The 19,051-nt window shown below is 40.0% G+C and overlaps 1 protein-coding gene across 2 annotated transcripts in view; it reads right to left on the bottom strand.

Moving 5' to 3' along the window:
* Window positions 1–19,051, bottom strand: part of dock1 (dedicator of cytokinesis 1) — a 744,225-nt gene that overhangs the window by 5,334 nt on the left and 719,840 nt on the right. For both annotated transcript variants that reach the window (XM_068052738.1, XM_068052739.1), the window contains exons 48-50: window positions 13,425–13,570; window positions 10,519–10,717; window positions 8,888–9,026 (exon numbers count right to left, since the gene is read on the bottom strand). In XM_068052738.1, coding sequence (XP_067908839.1) covers window positions 8,888–9,026; window positions 10,519–10,717; window positions 13,425–13,570 — 484 coding nt within the window. The remainder of the gene's footprint in view (window positions 1–8,887; window positions 9,027–10,518; window positions 10,718–13,424; window positions 13,571–19,051) is intronic.

The following is a 19,051-nucleotide window of genomic DNA, read 5'->3' on the forward strand; positions in this document are numbered from 1 at the left end:
GCATGTCAATGGTCGATCTCTCTGCATGAAAGCCACACTGTGCCTCAGCGTAGACGCGCTCGGCCAGCTTCTGGAGCCTGTTTAAAGCGACTCGAGCAAAGACTTTCCCCACTATGCTGAGCAGGGAGATTCCACGGTAGTTGTTGCAGTCACCGTGGTCACCTTTGTTTTTATAGAGGGTGATGATATTGGCATCGCGCATGTCCTGAAGTACTGCTCCCTCGTCCCAGCACAGGCAAAGCAGTTCATGGAGTGCTGAGAGTATAGCAGGCATGGCACTCTTGATTATTTCAGGGGTAATGCCGTCCTTCCCAGGGGCTTTTCCGCTGGCTAGAGAATCAATGGCATCACTGAGTTCTGATTTTGTTGGCTGTACGTCCAGCTCATGCATGACTGGTAGCGGTTGGGCTGCATTGAGGGCAGTCTCAGTGACAACATTCTCCCTGGAGTACAGTTCTAGGTAGTGCTCAACCCAGCGGTCCATTTGCTTGCGTTGGTCAGTGATTGTGTCCCCTGATTTAGATTTGAGGGGGGTGATCTACTTGATAGTTGGCCCAAAAGCTCTCTTAATGCCATCATACATTCCTCTGATGTTTCCGGTGTCTGAGGCCAGCTGAATATGACTGCATAGGTGTTGCCAGTAGTCATTTGCGCAGTGCCTGGCTGTTCTTTGTGCAGTGCTTCTGGCTGCTTTAAGTGCTATGGATGTTAACTCGCTGGGGGCTTTCTTGTCGTTCAACAGTGCAATGTGGTTAGTGGCTATGACAGGTTCCAGCTCTTCAAAATGAGATTGAAACCAGTCTGCATTTCTCTTCACATGTTTGCCATAGGTGGTCAAAGCTGACTCATAGATGGCGTCTCTGATGTGGACCCACTTGGTCTCAGCATCCCCTGTCGGAGTGTTTTGAAGGGCTTTTACAAGAGAATTGAGAAATTTTTCTAACAGCTGTGGATAAGAAATTCTGCTCGTGTTGATGCGTGGGTGGCCCTTCTGCTTGGAGTGATGCAGCTTCTTTGGTTTGAGTCTAACCTTGCTGCACACCAGGGAGTGGTCGGTGTCCGCACTGTGGAGGCTGCGTGTGACTTGAACACTCTTTAAGGAGGCTCGCCTTGTGACAATGAGGTCCAGCTGGTGCCAACGACGTGATCTTGGGTGCCTCCATGAAACCTGGTGACAGGATTTAGTGTGAAAGAACGAGTTGGTGATGCAGAGGTTATGATAGGTACACAACTCAAGCAGTCTCTGTCCATTCTCATTCATCCTTCCAACACTATAGCGCCCAAGGCAGGAGGGCCATGAGTCATGGTCGGCCCCAACCCAATACATTAAAAAAACTGGTTAACCGGGGAAAATAATTTTTAGTTTTTGTTTCTTAGGAATAAAAAGGAACAAAATAAAATGATTGAGTTTATCACGTTCCGGTAGGATGTTTTTGGGACGGTGAAGTGTCCCAGAGTCAAATAGTAAGACGCCACTCAAAGTCTCTCCAGGCGAGGTTGATGAACAGTCTGTGATGGGTAAGCGTTCACAGCATTTTAACTGCAGCAGGCGTCACATAGGTCTTCCATTAGGGGTGTAGCAAAAGATCTGCTTTGGTCAGTAGCAGTTTAGCAGTAGAAGAATTCTTCAGATTTCAGGATTTCTTCGAACAAAGGAGGCAGCAGGAACCACAATGGATACAGGGATTCTTCAGAGGCAGGAGGCAAAAGGGATCTGCCACCTTTCAAATACATGGTTTCTTCTCAAGAGATGTAGGATTCCTCTACAGAAAGACATAACACTTTTCTGGGTCTTCCTTTTTTGCTCCAAACAGGTCAAAGCAAAGATTTCAAATGCCTGCTTTGTCCAAATCACTGGCTTTTTAAAGGGTCCAAAGTCGGAAAAAACCTTCCTGAACATGGTCACATGTCCAGACATGGCGTCTCCCTTGTCATTCAAAAAAGTTGCACTGAGGAAGGTCCAACCCCTGTGGTTTCCTTGAAATTGCTTTCTTTCCTGTCCTTGTACAAGTTCAACTTCCTTTCAAAGCACCCATAAAGTTCAGCTTTTGTTATGAACTTCCTTTCAAAACATTGCAAAAATTTCAAATATTTGCGGGTGTCTTAAATGTCCACCGAACATCCTTTTTTCACTTTTTTAAAACACACAGAATTCTAAGTTCTTAATACAAAAACAAAAACTTGTAACAATATGTATAACAATTTTGCCTGTTTTATACCTAAAATTGGAAAAGAAAGATGTCTTCCACATTTCTTCCCACAAATTCCATTTTGTACACAAACACATGCAATGCTTTTCTCTCTCTCACAAACACACACACATTAGCTGATTGTAGGCCATATTATTCTTTCTTAAGTCAATACACAACTGTTTCTTCCCAGGTATAAAGACATTGCTGCCACCAAATAAAAATACTTTCTAACGAGTCCTTCTTTGCCATTTATCAAAGTTTCCAATACATGTTTAATTAAACAAACTAAAAGAACAAAACATTTAAAATTATACACTTATCCTCACTTGTTTTGATGATGCTACGACACATTCGTCTAGCATGGCAAAATTAATTATGAAGTGTGCTAATTAAATAAATCGCTAAACAATATAATTGTTGTCATAACACTGGTTGGCAGCCACAACCTTATGTAAATATATTTTCAGTCTAGAAGCTTTACTATGCTACTTTATGCATAGAATTCATACACCATGGCCTGGATTTTGTGGTCAGCGGCGAAGCAAGGGTGCTTGCTGTTGAGCTCGAAGAAAGCCTCAGTGAAAGAACTACTGACCTCTATGGTGAGAACTTTAACTCTCTCGCTGTGCAATTGGTTGCAGCATTTCTAGAGGGAATTCCCAGCGTCAAGCTACAGTGAGGTCATCAAGCTATGTCAGCAGCCAACTACTTTAAAGAATACTCACAGCCAAGCAGAAAATGAAAAACACTAAAATCAAATCATGTTCTAATAATTTTACAAAGAGTGAAATAAATTTGGGGTGAAGGTACAGTTGAAAGATCATGAGAAAACTTAAAACAAAGTAAATTCTTTAAAAAATCTAACTTCAGGACTTTGGCATTAATTTGCACTTGTGCTAAATCCTCAAGTTGTGGTCAGATTCATATACGTAATGATGGTGAACGCTGATGGTTTGCATCAAAAACCCTGCAAATAAATCAACTTTGCCATTGGCAGCAAAATGGGCCATTGTGGATTCTGCTCTCACCACTATTCCAGGTAGGCATTCCAATTCCCAACAGTTCTCTATTTAAAAATAAATGTTCCTTTTGCCCTCTCTGTCACTGACACACCCATCAGCAGAAATAATTTTTCCCTACCTTATCAAAACTTCTCATAACACTGAATACTTCTATCAGATATCCTCTTAACCTTCTCTATTACACTGAAAAGAGCCCTAGTTTCACTAGTCTTTTATAATTAAAGTCTCTCATCCCTATCGTTTTAGCATCATCTCTCTGCTCTTGTACTCTATGCCCTTACATCTGTGAAACCACTAACCCATATGCTTTTTAAAAAATAAAAAACTGCTTTATCATATACCTTCCTACTTTAAAAGATTCTAATTCTAATTCTAAAAATCACAAGATAATTATGGTGCATTTCATTTCATCCATCCAGAAAGATCCTAAATTGCTTCTATTCCAGTAACCAATTGTTTTTGAACAAATTCCAGAAATTTTTTCTCTACTACTCTTGTTGGAAGACTGCTACATACATCGATCACTGTGTAAAGAAAAATTCCTGACATCAGTCCTAAATTTACCTTTTACTACTAGTTTAAACTCTGTGTCCCCTTGTCCTACACTTGATAATTTAATTTAAAGTAATATTCAGGATCTCCCTTTTCTAATTCTTTAACCACCTCTGTACTGTCACCTTTTAGATGCTTCCGTTCCAGGCTTTAAGCCTAAAGTTTCTCGTGTCTTTTCTCATAACTGGGAAGTTTGCCATTATAAATCAGCCTTGTGCCTCTGCCACTTGAATGAATCCCTTATGTCTTGGTTCCTAGAACTAAGCACAGTCCTCAAGGCGCAGTCTGTCTAGAGCACTAAGCAGTTTGTTCACAAATAACTTGTATTCTGTTGTGCTAGCTTTGCAGTTCAACAATCTATTGGCTTTGTTCAGTGCTGTTCTGCGCTGACTGGACATGTTGGCCTCGAAATTTGATCTGAAAATGGGCGAGCATTGTACAGTCTTGTTCATGTGAGCACAAGGACAATGTGAAATTCATTCAGAGATCTTCTTATAATGAGCAGCCATTGCTATCTATTGGCTGCACAATTGTTTGGGGGAGACAGAAAATTGGGCTTCACTGATGCTACTTAGTCACCAGCACTTGTTATAGGGGAGGTCTTCACTAGCTGCAGACAACAGTGAACTACTATCAAAGGGCTAAAATAGTTGGAAGAGGCACAGAAAGTGTACACGGGTTCTTAGTTGCAGAGTTGGAGGCCCTGGATAATGTTATACTTTTTCACATAAAGGGTAATAGAAATCGACAATTCTCCTCCCCCCCCCCCCTTTAATGGATGTTGGGCAAGCTGGAGCTTTCAAGATTAAGATTGATAGATTTTTATTAGGTAAAGATATCAAGGTATGAATCACAAATACGTTAGTATGCAGATACAGCTAGTGATTAGGAAGGCAAATGGAATATTGTCGTTTATTGCAAGGTAAATAGAATATAAAAGTAAGGAAATTTTGCTACAGTTGTACAGAACATTGGTGAGACCACATCTGGAGTACTATGTACAGTTTTGGTCTCCTTACATGGGTAAGGATGTAATTGCATTAGAAGCAGTTCAGAGAACATTTGTTTGACTGATTCCTGGGATGAAGGAGTTATCTTATGAGGAAAGGTTGGACAGGTTGGGCCTGTATCCATTGGAGTTTGGAAAAATGAGAGGTGATCTTATTGAAACATATAAGATCTTAAAGGGGCTTGACATGGTGGATGCTGAGAGGATGTTTCCCCTTATGAGAGAGACTAGAACCAGAGGACACAGTTTAAAGATAAGGGGTCTCCCATTTAAGACAGAGATGAGGAGAAATTATTTTTTTCAGAGGGTTGTTAGTCTGTGGATAAGTCTGTGAACTTCTTCTGAAGGGTCACTGACCTGAAACATTAACTCTGCTTCTCTTTCCACAGATGCTGCCAGACCTGCTGAGTATTTCCAGCATTTCTTGTTTTTATTTCAGATTTCCAGCATCCGCAGTATTTTGCTTTTATTTATGTTAGTCTGTAGAATTCTCTTCCCCAGACAGCAGTGGAGGCAGGGTCATTGAATATTTTGAAGGCTGAGTTAGATGGATTCTTGATTGACAAGGGAGTCAAAGGGTATGGGGGATAGACAGGAAAGTAGAGTTGAAGCCACAATAAGATCAGCCATGATCTTATCAAATAGCGGAGCAGACTCGAAGGGCCGAGTGGCCTACTCCTGCTCCTAATTCGTATGTCGTATGTATATGGAGACATGGTGGGTAAATGCAGTTGGGGCATAGATCAGCCATAATCCAACTGAATGGCATGGGAGGCTTGAGGGCTGAATTGCCTTCTCCTGTTCTATGTTCTTTTCAACAACATCTCAGGAGACTTGAAGGATCACTGACACTCTTTGTGTTAGATGACTATGTATATTTTATTGTGTTGAGTGAGTGCTTTACTGGAAACAAAGCCAAAGACCTGACTGATGATCCTTCCTGATCCAGTACCAGCTTCTGTGACCTTGTGAGGTTGGCTGTATAATGAGACCAAATCTTAATGGCGAAGGATATTAAATTAAACAAATTCTTAATAAATCCCTTTAAGAGATTTCCTGCGCTGATGTGTTAGCTTTTTTACTATTTCAATAAATTCTGGTTTTAATGAGCATAACAGGGTTTTATGAGGATGGCAGTGCAGGTGGTGTACTGCAACTGCAGCATGTGGAAATTTGTGGAAAACGCTGCAATACTAACAGCCACATTTGCAGTAAGTGTTTGCATTTTGAGGACCATCAGCTCAGAGCTGTTAAGCTGGAGTCTGAGGTGCAAACATTGTGGGGCATGAGGGAGGTGGAGAGATTCCTGGACATTTTGATCTGGGAGGCAGTCACACCCCTTAGGTTATGTAGTGGGTGCAGGCCTGGGTTAGGGTCAGGGACAGAAGGGTGTGTGTGAGTCAGGCAGGCAAGAGGACCTCAATTCTGGAGGAAATTGGATGGATAGATACTGCTCTCTGCAGCCACGACTGGGTGTTCTGAAGGTTGTGTTGCTTGACCAATGCCAGAGTTCGGGACATCTCCTCACAGTGGAGAAGAACATGGAATGGGAGGATCTAGTTGTTGTGATCCACGTAGAAACCAACGGCATGGGCAGAACTAAGAATGAGGTTCTTCTCAGACAGTTTGAGGAGCTAGGGTATAAATTAAAATGCAGAACCTCACAGGTAATGATCTCTGGATTGTTACCTGAGCCACGTATACATTGGCATTGGGATAAACAGATTTACCCTTCTAATGTGTGGCTGAAAGAATGGTGTAGGAGACAGAGGTTTCGCTTAATGGGGCTCTGGCACCAATATTGGGGGAAAAAGGGAGCTGTTCTGCTGGGATGGGCGCCATTTAAACTGGGCTGAGACCACTGTCCTGGTGAATTGAATAAATAGGGCAGTAGATAGGGCATTAAACTAATGAAGAGGGTGGTGGAAGAATTAAGGAAAGGGTAAATTCAAGAGCCAAGGCTGTGATTTGGAGAGCTTAACAAAGGTAATAGGGCATTTGTGACCAAGGTGAAATCACATAAAGTAGAAAAAAGTTAAAGTTAAGGCACTATATCAGAATGTGCAAAGCATTCAAAACAAAACAAATGAATTAATATACAGATAGAAATGAATGAGTTTGATTTAATAATGATTATGGAGATGTGGCTGCAAAGCGATCAATTAGGAACAGAAAATTCCAGGATACTTGACTTTTAGAAGAGGTAGGCAAAATGGAAAAGCAGGTGGATGTGGGGGTAGCCCTGTTAATAAAGAATGGGATAAAGTCAGTAGAGAAAAAGAATTTTAGCTTGGAAAATTAAGATGCAGAATCAGCTTGGGTGGAGCTAAGAAAAAGCGGCAGAACACACTGGTGGGAGTAATTTATAGGTCCCGTAACAGTAGTTGTAGTGTTGGCAGTGTATAAATCAGGAAATTAGAGGTGCATGTAACAAGGGTAATACAGTAATCATGGGGGACTTTAATCTTCATATAGACTGAGTAAACCAAATTTGCAGCAATAGCGTGGAGAACGAGTTCATGGAATGTATAGAAGATAGTTTTCTAAATCAGTATGCCAAGGAGCTAACGAAGGAACAGGCTATTTTAGATCTAGTACTCCGCAATGAGAAATGGTTAATTAATAACCTTGCAGTAAAGGGTCCTTGAGGGAAGAGTGATCCTAGATAGAATTCTATACTGAGTTTGAAAGTGATTTAGTTAAATCAGAAACTAGGGTCTTAAATATGAACAAAGAAAACTACGTAGGTGTAAGGGGTGAGTTGGCTAAGGTAGATTGGGAAACTACATTAAAAGATATGATGGTACATCAGCAATGGAAGACAAAGAATTAATTCATGCATTGTAACAAATATACATTCCCTTAAGGAATAAAAACCCCAAGGGAAAAGTGGTCCAACCATGGCTAAGAATAGAAGTTAAAGATTGTATTAAATTAAAGGAAGAGGCTTATAACATTGCTGAAAGAGTAGTAAGCCTCATCATTGGACGGATTTTAGAAGTCAGCAAAGGGTGCCCAAGGAATTGATAAAGAGAGAGAAAAAAGAATGAGAGTAAACTATTAAGAGACGTAAAAACAGACTGTAAAAGCTTCTATAGGTATGTAAAAGGGAAGAGATTAGCCAAAGGAAATGTGGACCCATTAAAGTCAAAGAAAGGAGAAATTATAATGGGGAATAAGAAACATTAGAAGAATATTTTGCATCTGTATTGGAGAAATTAATGGGACTAAAAGTAGACAAATCCCCAGACCTGATGGCTTATGGGGATAGTACAGGAAGGTGGGGTCGAGGTAGATGATCAGCCATGATCTTATTGAATGGTGCAGCAGGCTCGAAGGGCTAAATGGCCTATTCCTGCTCCTAGTTCTCTGACTTAGAATGTTGATCACTACCTCAGTAAGTGTGATGTAATCACTTGAGAGGTGGTTTGGGACCTAGATATTTTCTTGTTAGGTTTTGGCTGAAAACTGACTGGCATGTAGAGAGTCTGACAACTGCGTTAACTTGTGATTGATGGTGTAGGAGGTTGTGTTGGGCCTTAAGGGCTTTAACAACCATCCCATCAACTACGTGAGCCAATGTCGAATGTGACTTGACTGATGCATTTTTAAGGAATTGATCTTACCAATGTTTCATGCTTACACTTAAATTCTTGTCTGTCCTGGTGTTACAATGCCTGATCGAGCATGACCCTGAGGTGTCTCTGTGAAAAATGGGTTTGGATATTCTGGCAGTGAAGGTTACTTTCCAACTATTGAATCACTCACATTGAGATTGTGTGCTGCAATTACAGAAAGCAATGAAAATAGGTGTGATGAGGGTATGTCATTGGTAATGCTTTCAGCAGTAATGTGGACTTGAGGATTATCAAGGTTACATTGATTAAGGTAAGCCAGAAAGCTGTGATCCAAGATGGCATTAGTTGAATAGCATGCAATATTATTTGCAATATAAACAAAAACCTAAAACTCAAGACTGTTTATGTTTTAAATACTTCAGCAAAACTTTTCTATACCTCGTCTTAAGAATCGTGCCATTGAATAGCTTGATTGTAATGAAAAACAAAAAAAAAGTCAACGTAACTCCTTCTGAGATATGTCACAGTACTTACTCAGGCCAGGCTGTAAGGAAAAGGATAACTTGGCTTTGGGAGTTACTGGAGTTGGTATTGGTGATGCAGAAAACCGTTTATCACCTGTCATTATATTAATCACTTGGCTCTTTGGTCTTTGTGGCCTTAATGGACTGATCTGAAAACAAGAGATATTGTATTATGAAAAGAACTACAATTTGACTAGAATCAATTTTGTTTTACAAGGCATGAACAGCTCGTCATATGACAGATTAAAGATCAGAAGATGAAGTCATAACCTGATAATGTGACATTAATACCACAATTTTGAAGTTCCAGGGCTCCTGGTTCTGTGGTAGTGGGCCAGGCAGACCAGGAAGTTCCAAGTTTGATTTTAGTTTGTACTGAGATCTCAGTAAGGCTGGCAGGAGGGGTGTTTCAATTGATCTTAGTGTTCCAAAAGAGGAAAGGAAAAAGAATCAGCCAAAGTTTTTTCCTCTGATATGATTGGTCTTGAATTTGATGTCATCAAATACACATCATTTGAGCTTACAGATGAGAAATAGGAGCATACTTGAGGATTGGTAGGTCCTCTGGAAGTATACCCAATGTGAGTAATAACTTTCAGGAAAGGAGAGGAAAAAGTTGAAAGACAAAATCTTAAATCTCCATTTGATCTTTATCTATTTGATGCAATAGCAGGAACAACTGGAAATATTACGTGTTACTTTTGATCACAACTGAGTTTGATCCTTACAATGCCATCTCATTGGGTTTTTATTCCATACATGTCTAATTTCATGATCACTATTACTATAAATTAATAAAGCTCTAAGTAAAATTATTACTATTAGCAATAATTTAATTGGACAAGGTGCAAAACTTCCTTTTAAAAACAGAAACACTGCACACCACATAAACACAACATGGTTAAATAGGACCTCTGATTAATAGCCAGGATGCTATTTTAGTTCCCACATTTTTTTTTAGTGGGATGCATTGATGCTGCACATGGGTAGAGCTGTTTCATACATATTGCTTTATAAAGATTTTTTTCAAATAAGTGCCCAGCTGAAGGAATGTTCAAGATCTAAACACCCGGCTCCTGAATTTGCTTTACCTTCTGTGGTTTTGTTTTGAACCTGCTTCACTTATCAATGCTATTTCCATCATCACTCAATGGCGGATGCATTCATGCACTTAAGTCACTTACCAGGGATTTTCTTTTCCTAGGCACTTGTGTATTCTCATTAAGCATCTCTGATATATTTGTTAAAACAACTTTGTTTTGAAAATTTAATGTGAATCCATTATCCCTTTTTGACAATCTGATAATGACATTTAAGTTGTTATAGTTATATATACATACTCAAGAAAAATCCTAAAATTGACAAAGTGAAAGTTTAAAATATAGAGAATTTTCAATAGCAATTTACATTACATGTTCAATGTCATCTGCTCAGTTTTGTAATGTTACATTACCTCATTTGTACTTACAAAGTGCAATGCTAAATGTTTCTTGCAATCATTAAAACAGTGATTCTTAATTATTTCATGGTTCTTAGAACTTGTATTTTAAATAGTCAGGAGGAACACTCAATATTTAAATGACAGTTACTTTATACAGAAGTTGACAGAAGCTCTCATTTCACAAATTATCTTGCAATTACCGTTTCAGAGAGAATCACTGCCTCTGTAGACTGGCCAGGAATCTCAGTAGTTTTAAATTCTTTGTCAAACATTTCTTGGTGCCTGCTATTCCGTTTTTCCTTTTTTCGCTCTCTCTTGTCTTTGTCCACTTCATCCTTATCCAATTTATCCTGAGATCTTGAATGCATCTTCTTTGGAAGAAGGGGCTCAAGAATAAATCTAAAATAAACAATACCAATGATGAAAACAATAGTTTTTTTCAACAAATAATTAAACTTGTTACTATTTCAAAAGCTTGTTTCCATTAATATAATTTAAAGAGTAAGATCTTTAAAAATATTTTTGGTACAAAACATTTCTGAAGGGTATTTGGTAAAACTCTACCACAGCATATTACAATCCAAAGAACGTTTACCGGTTTTTACTTTTTGGGTACTGCCTGTGTGGAGTTTGCAAGTTCTCCCTGTGTCTGCGTGGGTTTCCTCCGGGTGCTCCGGTTTCCTCCCACGTGCCAAAGACTTGCAGGTTGATAGGTTAATTGGCCATTAGCAATTGCCCCTAGTATAGGTAGGTGGTAGGGAAATATAGGGACAGGTGGGGATGTGGTAGGAATATGGAATTAGTGTAGGATTAGTTTAAATTGGGTGGTTGATGGTCGGCACAGACTCAGTGGGCCGAAGGGCCTGTTTCAGTGCTGTATCTTTAAACTAAACTAAACTAAACTAAACTAAACATTCCCTTATTTTCATGAAGGTGTAGAAATAAGTCCCAACAGGACAGTACTCTCAGCCTGGATTTTTCATTCCGTATTATATTAATGCTAACATTTGTTACAATACATTCTAAAACATGTTTTATGTGCATTATTCTGAAGTACATATAAAAAATATATTTTCACAAATTTCATTTAATAAATTAAATCACCATTTTTTGTACATGCTTCAGAACAAGATTATGTAAGTTGATTTTGGAATTTTCAATTTTACTGTACTGTAGAATAATTCATAGTTTATAGAGAATATGGATTGAAACATTAAGGCTATCTAAATTAGACATAAAATAAATTATGTAGCAATCTGAATCATATGCTATTAATAACTTTCATAAGCAAAAGTAATACAGTCAAAATCAATTTCCATACTACCATGTAGCTTTATTTCGAAAGTAAATCTAACAGTTAATCCTTGGATATATGCTTTACGCTTTATGACCCTTTTAGGATCGAAAATTTATTTATTTTATCAAGGTGAATTTTGAAACCCATATCATACCTTTTTATGTTGTTACATTTAAATTAGAAATCATTACATGGCCAGTAGTTAGCAAGTATGCAAAGAAAATAATGGGAGTTCCAGCAGATGTAACCATGAGGAAGCACTTGGAAATTAAGTATATTTTTCTCTTGTCTTTCAGTAACATTTTAATAGGTTAGTATTAAATTTCCTGAAGGTTGCAGGATTGATTAGTCCTATTTACTACTTTTAGAGTTTGTCTACAGTCATCATCAGTCCTTTTTGTGAAAACTGATTTGAAGAATGCATTCAATATGTCTCCCACATCCTGATGATCTAAAACAACCTTTTACCCAATTTATCCTTTAATAGACCCACCCGTTCTTTTAAGTTTTTTTGACCATTATAGTTGGAAAACTTCTCCAGATTCATCTTACCCTGTGTGACGCCTCTATTTTTCTTTGACATTACTTCTTTTCTCCATCCTTAGTCCCCTGAATGAATGCCAATGCTCCTCATTTTTGTTTCCTTGTTTCTTTTTAAGTATTTGTGTTTGTGTTTCGGTTCATTTTAACTTCCTTATTAAACTACAGTGGTATAGAATTTATTTTCCTGCCCAATGAAATATACTTTCTTTCCTTATGACTCATCCTGTGTAATATCCTCAATACATTCCATTTTTTTCTTCTGTTCTATTCAGGTTTCCCAATTATTTCCCCTTAAGATTCTTCTTAAGAGTCCAAAATCTGCTCTCCCAAAATCAGTTCTATCTGTATTGCTCCAAGCTTATTCCTTCTGCTGCTATAACCACTCATTCTATAACTGATATATCATTCTTCATCATTAATGTAGTTTGTAGTTTTATCCTTGAGACATTTTATACCTCCTCAGCTTCTCTCCTTGACCTTGATTTACTCTAAGATGCCAATATCTTGCTAGCTGCATATACCTCCAACTCCAGTACTTTATTCCTGATGTTTTTATACAAATGCTAAGAACATGTAAACCCATACTTCAAAACTTGCCTTTCATACTTGATAATTGTGCTACGGATGTCAATTTCCCTTTTCTGGTTTGTCTTACTTACCCTTCCCTCAACAGCATACTAGTTTAAATCCTCCCCCACTGCTCTATTTATCTTCTGTTTTCCATTCTGCAGTTCACAATGTTTGCATTTTTTATACAACCCTGTATACAGGCTAGGAGAATGAGGGTGGGAAACCATTATACCAGGTCCCTGCATCTTTTATAGTACCTTAGGATCTGTGGAAAGGTGGAGCTGGGTCCATGCTTGTAACAGGTACCGGCCCAACGTTCAGATGTCAGTGGGACAGGAGAGAGCATTTCCAACCTCTATTTCCCGAAGTTATGCCCATGGGACTCCCAGATGTAGAAGTGCCACAAGAAGTTAGTGATGTGCTTAACCAGGACACTCCTCTCCAGATCACAGGATCTGAGAGGGGCCCCATCCAAATGTCCAAGAGGACCCAAATAATAAATAAAGCCATTTTTTTGTTTCTCACCAACCAGAATTTGGGAACTTGTGGGTCCATTTCCTCCCCCATTTTCAGTCACAATGTCCTGCTGGGGACAGGCCCATAACGGACATGACTATTCATTTATTTAGCAAGCTCTATTATCTTCATGTTTGTCAAATTTCTCAGAAAGTTAATCATATTAACTCTGGAACATACCCATCAGAACCAGGCCTAGATGGGGTACTGTCAGATGATATGGAGGAGACCGATGCAACTGATAGAGGTCTTGGAGTTGACGGCATTGTGAAGGATCGTACCATCGATCGAGGACGACTTCCCCTGCGCTCATCTGGATTTGCACACTGGAAGTAACATATTTATGTGGTAAAAATGCATCCAACTTTCAAAAGTAATTAAAGGTAACTGCTTTGTTAATAAACATTATCTGTATTCTAAAGGTAAGTGCAAGCTTTCTGTACACAGCCACTTCAATCCTCTTTAACGTGAACGTGATTCAGTAACATTTGACAACACTCAGAATTCATATGTCTGGTTTAATGTCCAAGAGTGTGTAGTAAATAAAATTTTGGTGTGATATCAAAATCTGTCCCTTTACCAACCTGAAAGTAGATATCCATCATATAGCTAATAAGGAAATTTTGATCTTGTGACAGTAGCTACCAGAATGCCTTGCTGGGTATGAGAAAATATACTTAGGCATCCAAAGTTGTGTGGTTGGGGTGTAGGAGAGCCAAGTAGTTTCTGCTAAAACTCCAGAATGGATGGAGCCACATGGACAGGCAGCATATCAAGAGGATGATGGCAATACACTCATATATTTAATACCAAATTGTACTACTTACCATGCCATTTGACAGAAGTTGCTTGCATTTGCTATCCAACTAGTGAGAGTTTAAATCTGTCTGTGTATCTGTTGTCTAATGATCAAACAATAACTACCTTTGTTGGGGGGGGGGGGAAATGCAAGGGGGTAGGGAAGGTAAACTTTTAGGTTGAGCAGACTCCAAGAAGATCGCCTTGTCTACAGAAAACTGGGGTTGAGTCAACCATCTGTAGTACACTTGGTAATCTGATATCTGACCCAGGCAGCTCAACAGTACAGAAGAGTGCTTTGATCAATCCCCAGTCGACATAACTCATTGATGGCACCTGGACAGTACTCCTGCCATTAAGTTTGGAGATTCTTTTCGCATAGGAATTGCTAGGCAAAGAAAGACTGAGGTCCATCTAGTTCACTTTCTACTATCCTGGCAGTCACATGATACAATAATGGGACACTGCTTGCGTCCTAACTCGGACCAAGTTCCGTTTACCCAACACCACTGTGCTTGCTGGTATGAAATTCTCAGCTTTGTATTCAATTTCCTTCATGAACTTGCTTCTATCTATCTTATTAATTTCTTCTATCCCTACAAATATCCAAGAATTCTACATTCCAAAACTTCTGGCCTCTTGTGTAGGAGAGGCGGTGGCGTACTGGTATTGTCACTGGACTAGTAACCCAAAGACCCAGGTATTGCTCTGGGGACATGGGTTTGAATCCCACCACAGCAGAAGGTGGAATTTGAATTCAATTAATAAATCTGGAATTTAAAAAAAGCTAGTCTAATGATGGCCATGAAACCATTGTCGATTGTTGTAAAAACCCATCTGGTTCACTAATATCCTTTAGGGTAGGAAATCCGCTGTCCTTATCTGGTCTGGCCTACATGTGACTCCAGATCCACAGCAATGTGGTTGACTCTTACATGCCCTCGAAATGGCCGAGCAAGCCACTCAGTTCAAGGGCAATTAGGGATGGGCAATAAATGCTGGCCTGGCCTGCGATGCCCATATCCCATGAAAGAATTTAAAAAAAAAATCTCTGACTTCCTTCGCCCCACCATGACTTCAGCTGGCTAAGCTCTGAAATTCTCTCCCTAAACTTTCATTTCTCTACCTCTTTCTCTCTTCCTTTAAGAGGCTCCTTAAAATTTATCTTGTTGACCAAAGCTTTGGTCACCTGTCCTAGGCTCTGTCAATTTTTGTCACTTTGCCTGTGAAGCACCTTGGGAGGAGGTTTTACTATGTTAGAGGTGCTCGATAAATGCAAGTTGTTCTGGTGACTAATCATAGCAATCAATATCTACTAATTAGCCTATAATAGACCCTGACATGGCATGAGAAGACACCCAATTGTGGGGACCTTTGGGAAATATAGGTCCAAAGTCGCCTGTCCTCCTAAGCCATGTCATGTCTAAAATTATTCATATATTGTATCCCAAAATGTTATTTTCTGAAATAAATTTATCTAATTTGCATTTGAATGCCTCAATTCCAACTGTTTACACCATATTTTTGAATTTATCCCCTTCCAAGCTTAGGCCGTGTCCTCAATTTCTACTGCTTGGACAAGATAGAAGAGCTTGTCATAATCTACATTATCTAATCCTTTTAGAATCCTAAAAACAGCAATCATGTCACCTCTGAATCTTCTTTTTTCCAGTGAGAACATGCCCACCTGGAAAACCTGCTAAGCCAAATTCCTAATAGGTAGCATGGACCGCACTGCACTTTGTTGGTAATCTGTGCAGGTTTAGTTGGTTAAACTCCAGCAGTGTCTCTCAACATTTAGGACAGAGGAGCAGGAATAGGCCATTCAGCTCCTTGAGCTTGTTCCAGCACTCTTTTAGATTATAGCTGATCTGTACCTCAACTTCCTGGGGTGGCGGCAATCGCCACAGGAGGTGGCCCTCTGGGGGGGCTATGGATTGCCCCCAAAGGAAGGACCCGGCCCCCCCACCGACCCCACTAGGAGGCCGCCAGTCATTACCTGATGGCATCTCCCCGCAGCAGTGGGCACTCTGCCTTCCACAAAATTGAGATGAGGCAGGAGCAGGGCCTTAAGTGGCCATTTTAACCCATATTGTTCTCTTTTAAGTATTTATGCTGTTTCATTTGTAAGGCACAAACTGCATATTCATTAGGGTTGATCATCTGATCTGGTTCCCCCATTCTCACTCCTCAGACTTCATAATTTTTTTGACCATTTTAATTAATAGCTGGAAACAGTGATTTGGGTCCATAATTTCTCAATGAGTGCACACTGTGAACAGAGCTGCCACTGATAGTAGCTGATCAAGGATTCAATGCTAGGGATTCTTCACATTATCTCAGCCATCAGTTAGGACAATGGTTCAGTATGGAAAATAGAAAATTGAAGATGTATAGGAAGAAATGAAATACTTGCAGTCATGTAGATGTTTAACAATGCGAAGATGTCTCAAAGTGCTTCACATAATTATTAACTTCTTTTGAGTGCATTAACTGTTGTTACATAGTATTATATCCAGCAGCAGTGCACAAACAGTAATGTGAACAAAAATGGAACTCTTTTTGGTGGTATTTGTTGAAGCAGAATATGAACCAGGGCACCAGAAATATCACCAACGAAGCCTTTAGGTCCACTTGAACAAGCAGACTGGGCTTTCGTTTACTATCTCATCTGAAAGGACAATACATGCTCTGATTAAGTGCTCCTTCTGTCCTGCACATGAGTATTAGCCTTTACCATTAAGTTAATCAAGTTCTGATGTTTGGCGGACAACCGTAAAGGCGGGGCTAAAGAGTGGCGAGTCGAAGAGACTTAGCAGTTGGCAGGATAAAAAACAGAAGTGCAAGGAGAGAGCCAACTGTGTAACAGCCCCGACAACTAATTTTATCTGCAGCGCCTGTGGAAGAGTCTGTCACTCTAGAATTGCCATTTATAGCCACTCCAGGTGCTGCTCCACAAACCACTGACCACCTCTAGGTGCTCACCCATTGTCTCTCGAGACAAGGAGGCCAAAGAAAGAGAAAGAAAGATGTTTGACTCAAACTCACAACAGCTTGATACAGAGACAAGAGCTAACAATAGCATAAAAGCAGTAACACATCTAGCGGTTTAGATGTTAAAATGAATAGGCACAGTGGTGCAGTGGTTAGCACCGCAGCCTCACAGCTCCAGCGACCCGGGTTCGAATCTGGGTACTGCCTGTGCAGAGTTTGTAAGTTCTCCCTGTGACTGCGTGGGTTTCCGCCGGGTGCTCCGGTTTCCTCCCACAGCCAAAGACTTGCAGGTTGATAGGTAAATTGGCCATTGTAAATTGCCCCTAGTGTAGGTAGGTGGTAGGAGAATGGTGGAGATGTGGTAGGGAATATGGGATTAATGTAGGATTAGTATAAATGGGTGGTTGTTGGTCGGCACAGACTCGGTGGGCCGAAGGGCCTGTTTCAGTACTGTATGACTATGACTAGGCAGAACCTGTGCAGTCTATTAGTATAATTTGACCCCTGTGGCATTTTGGGATAGCTTTTTGTCACTGGGAGGCCAACTGGCAGAGTGCACTAGGTGGTTGCCCTCATTACCTGACTACCCACAGGCTGTCAGCACTAATCAGGTGCAATTTGTTGTCTCTGTCAGCAAGCAAGATCCAGGGAGAGGGGATATTGCATGTCAGCAGCACACAGTATTCTTGCAAAGCCCTGAGCAGCACACCTGACCCATAAAAATAATTTTTAAATTACCATTTCCGGTCCTCTTTAGCTACACTGCCGGCTAAAACTGGAGGAAGCATGCACGGCACACACAGGCTTCCCACTTATCTCTCAAAGTGCCAATTGGGGACCGATGTATGCTATAGGATTCTAATTTGCATAATATGAGGGCCAAGCGCCTGAAACAGGCGGTCGCTCCAGCTGCAGGCCCCATTTCAGAAAGGCGCCAGCCAGCCAGATCGTGAACATGAACGGCCAGTAAGTTTTCCCTTGCAATTTTCAAGGCAGTACTGCGCAGTTTTTGCCTACAGACTGGAAAAAATCTTGCCCATTATCTACTAAAAATAAACTTCATCCTATGCTGTTCTCTACGATTGGGCTTTGTAGCTGGTTTTGGCTAGAGTTTTTTCCCCATTGGTGGCAGTTATCATAGCAGATAGAAGGCATCTATGAACAAATTGCAAAATTTAATTGAAATGCTATTGTAGCGTGGGACTATGAATGTATTGCTAATTGAATTTATTTCACTACATGTCATAAGGAAATAACATACTGTACAAATGAAAGAATTACGCTAATTTACTGAGCAGATCTGGGCTGTTCAGGATATATATTGTTACATTTAGCATTTCTCATTCAATGATTGCTTTCGTTTGAATGCATTCACTAAGGAAAAGTCTGGTTCTGTATGAAAAATAATCAGAACACAATGAGTATCTGAACCTGACTGGTCCAATATTCCTCTCATCAACACAAATGGTTGTTCCATTGAAGTTTAATAAAAAGAATACCAGATAATTTGTGATAAATCCACTTTCGAATTATTTGGACAGTAAAATCAGAATAAGTGTTTTCTACTTCTCTCATAGCTTAGGATATCTTTTAAGTAGCTAAAAACCAATTCTTGCATTTTTGTCAGGTATTCTTCAAAGACCTAGATGGTGATCCCAAAGCACATAATTAAGAGAAACAGCTACTAGCTTCAAGTAGAAAAATCTAATCCCTGGCCTATGACAATATGGGCAATTTTCTTGATTGGGGATCAGAGGTTGGGAGAGAAGGATAGGAGGCCGGGGTTCAGAGAGGAGGTGGTGGGGGGTGGGGGGGGGTCGTCAAAAGCTGGGAGAGAAGATTGGGAGGCTGGGAGTCAGGAGGGAAGGAAAAGACACTGGAGGTTGGAGGATGAGACAGGACAATCCTCATTGGAACAGTGAAAACACATCCCAATACCTTTTGTTGCGATAATACACCATCACACCTAGAATAATACAGCACAGAGGAGGCCATTCGGCCCACCATGCCTTGCT

This window comes from Heterodontus francisci, chromosome 20 (assembly GCF_036365525.1).
Source record: "Heterodontus francisci isolate sHetFra1 chromosome 20, sHetFra1.hap1, whole genome shotgun sequence".
NCBI lineage: Eukaryota > Metazoa > Chordata > Chondrichthyes > Heterodontiformes > Heterodontidae > Heterodontus > Heterodontus francisci.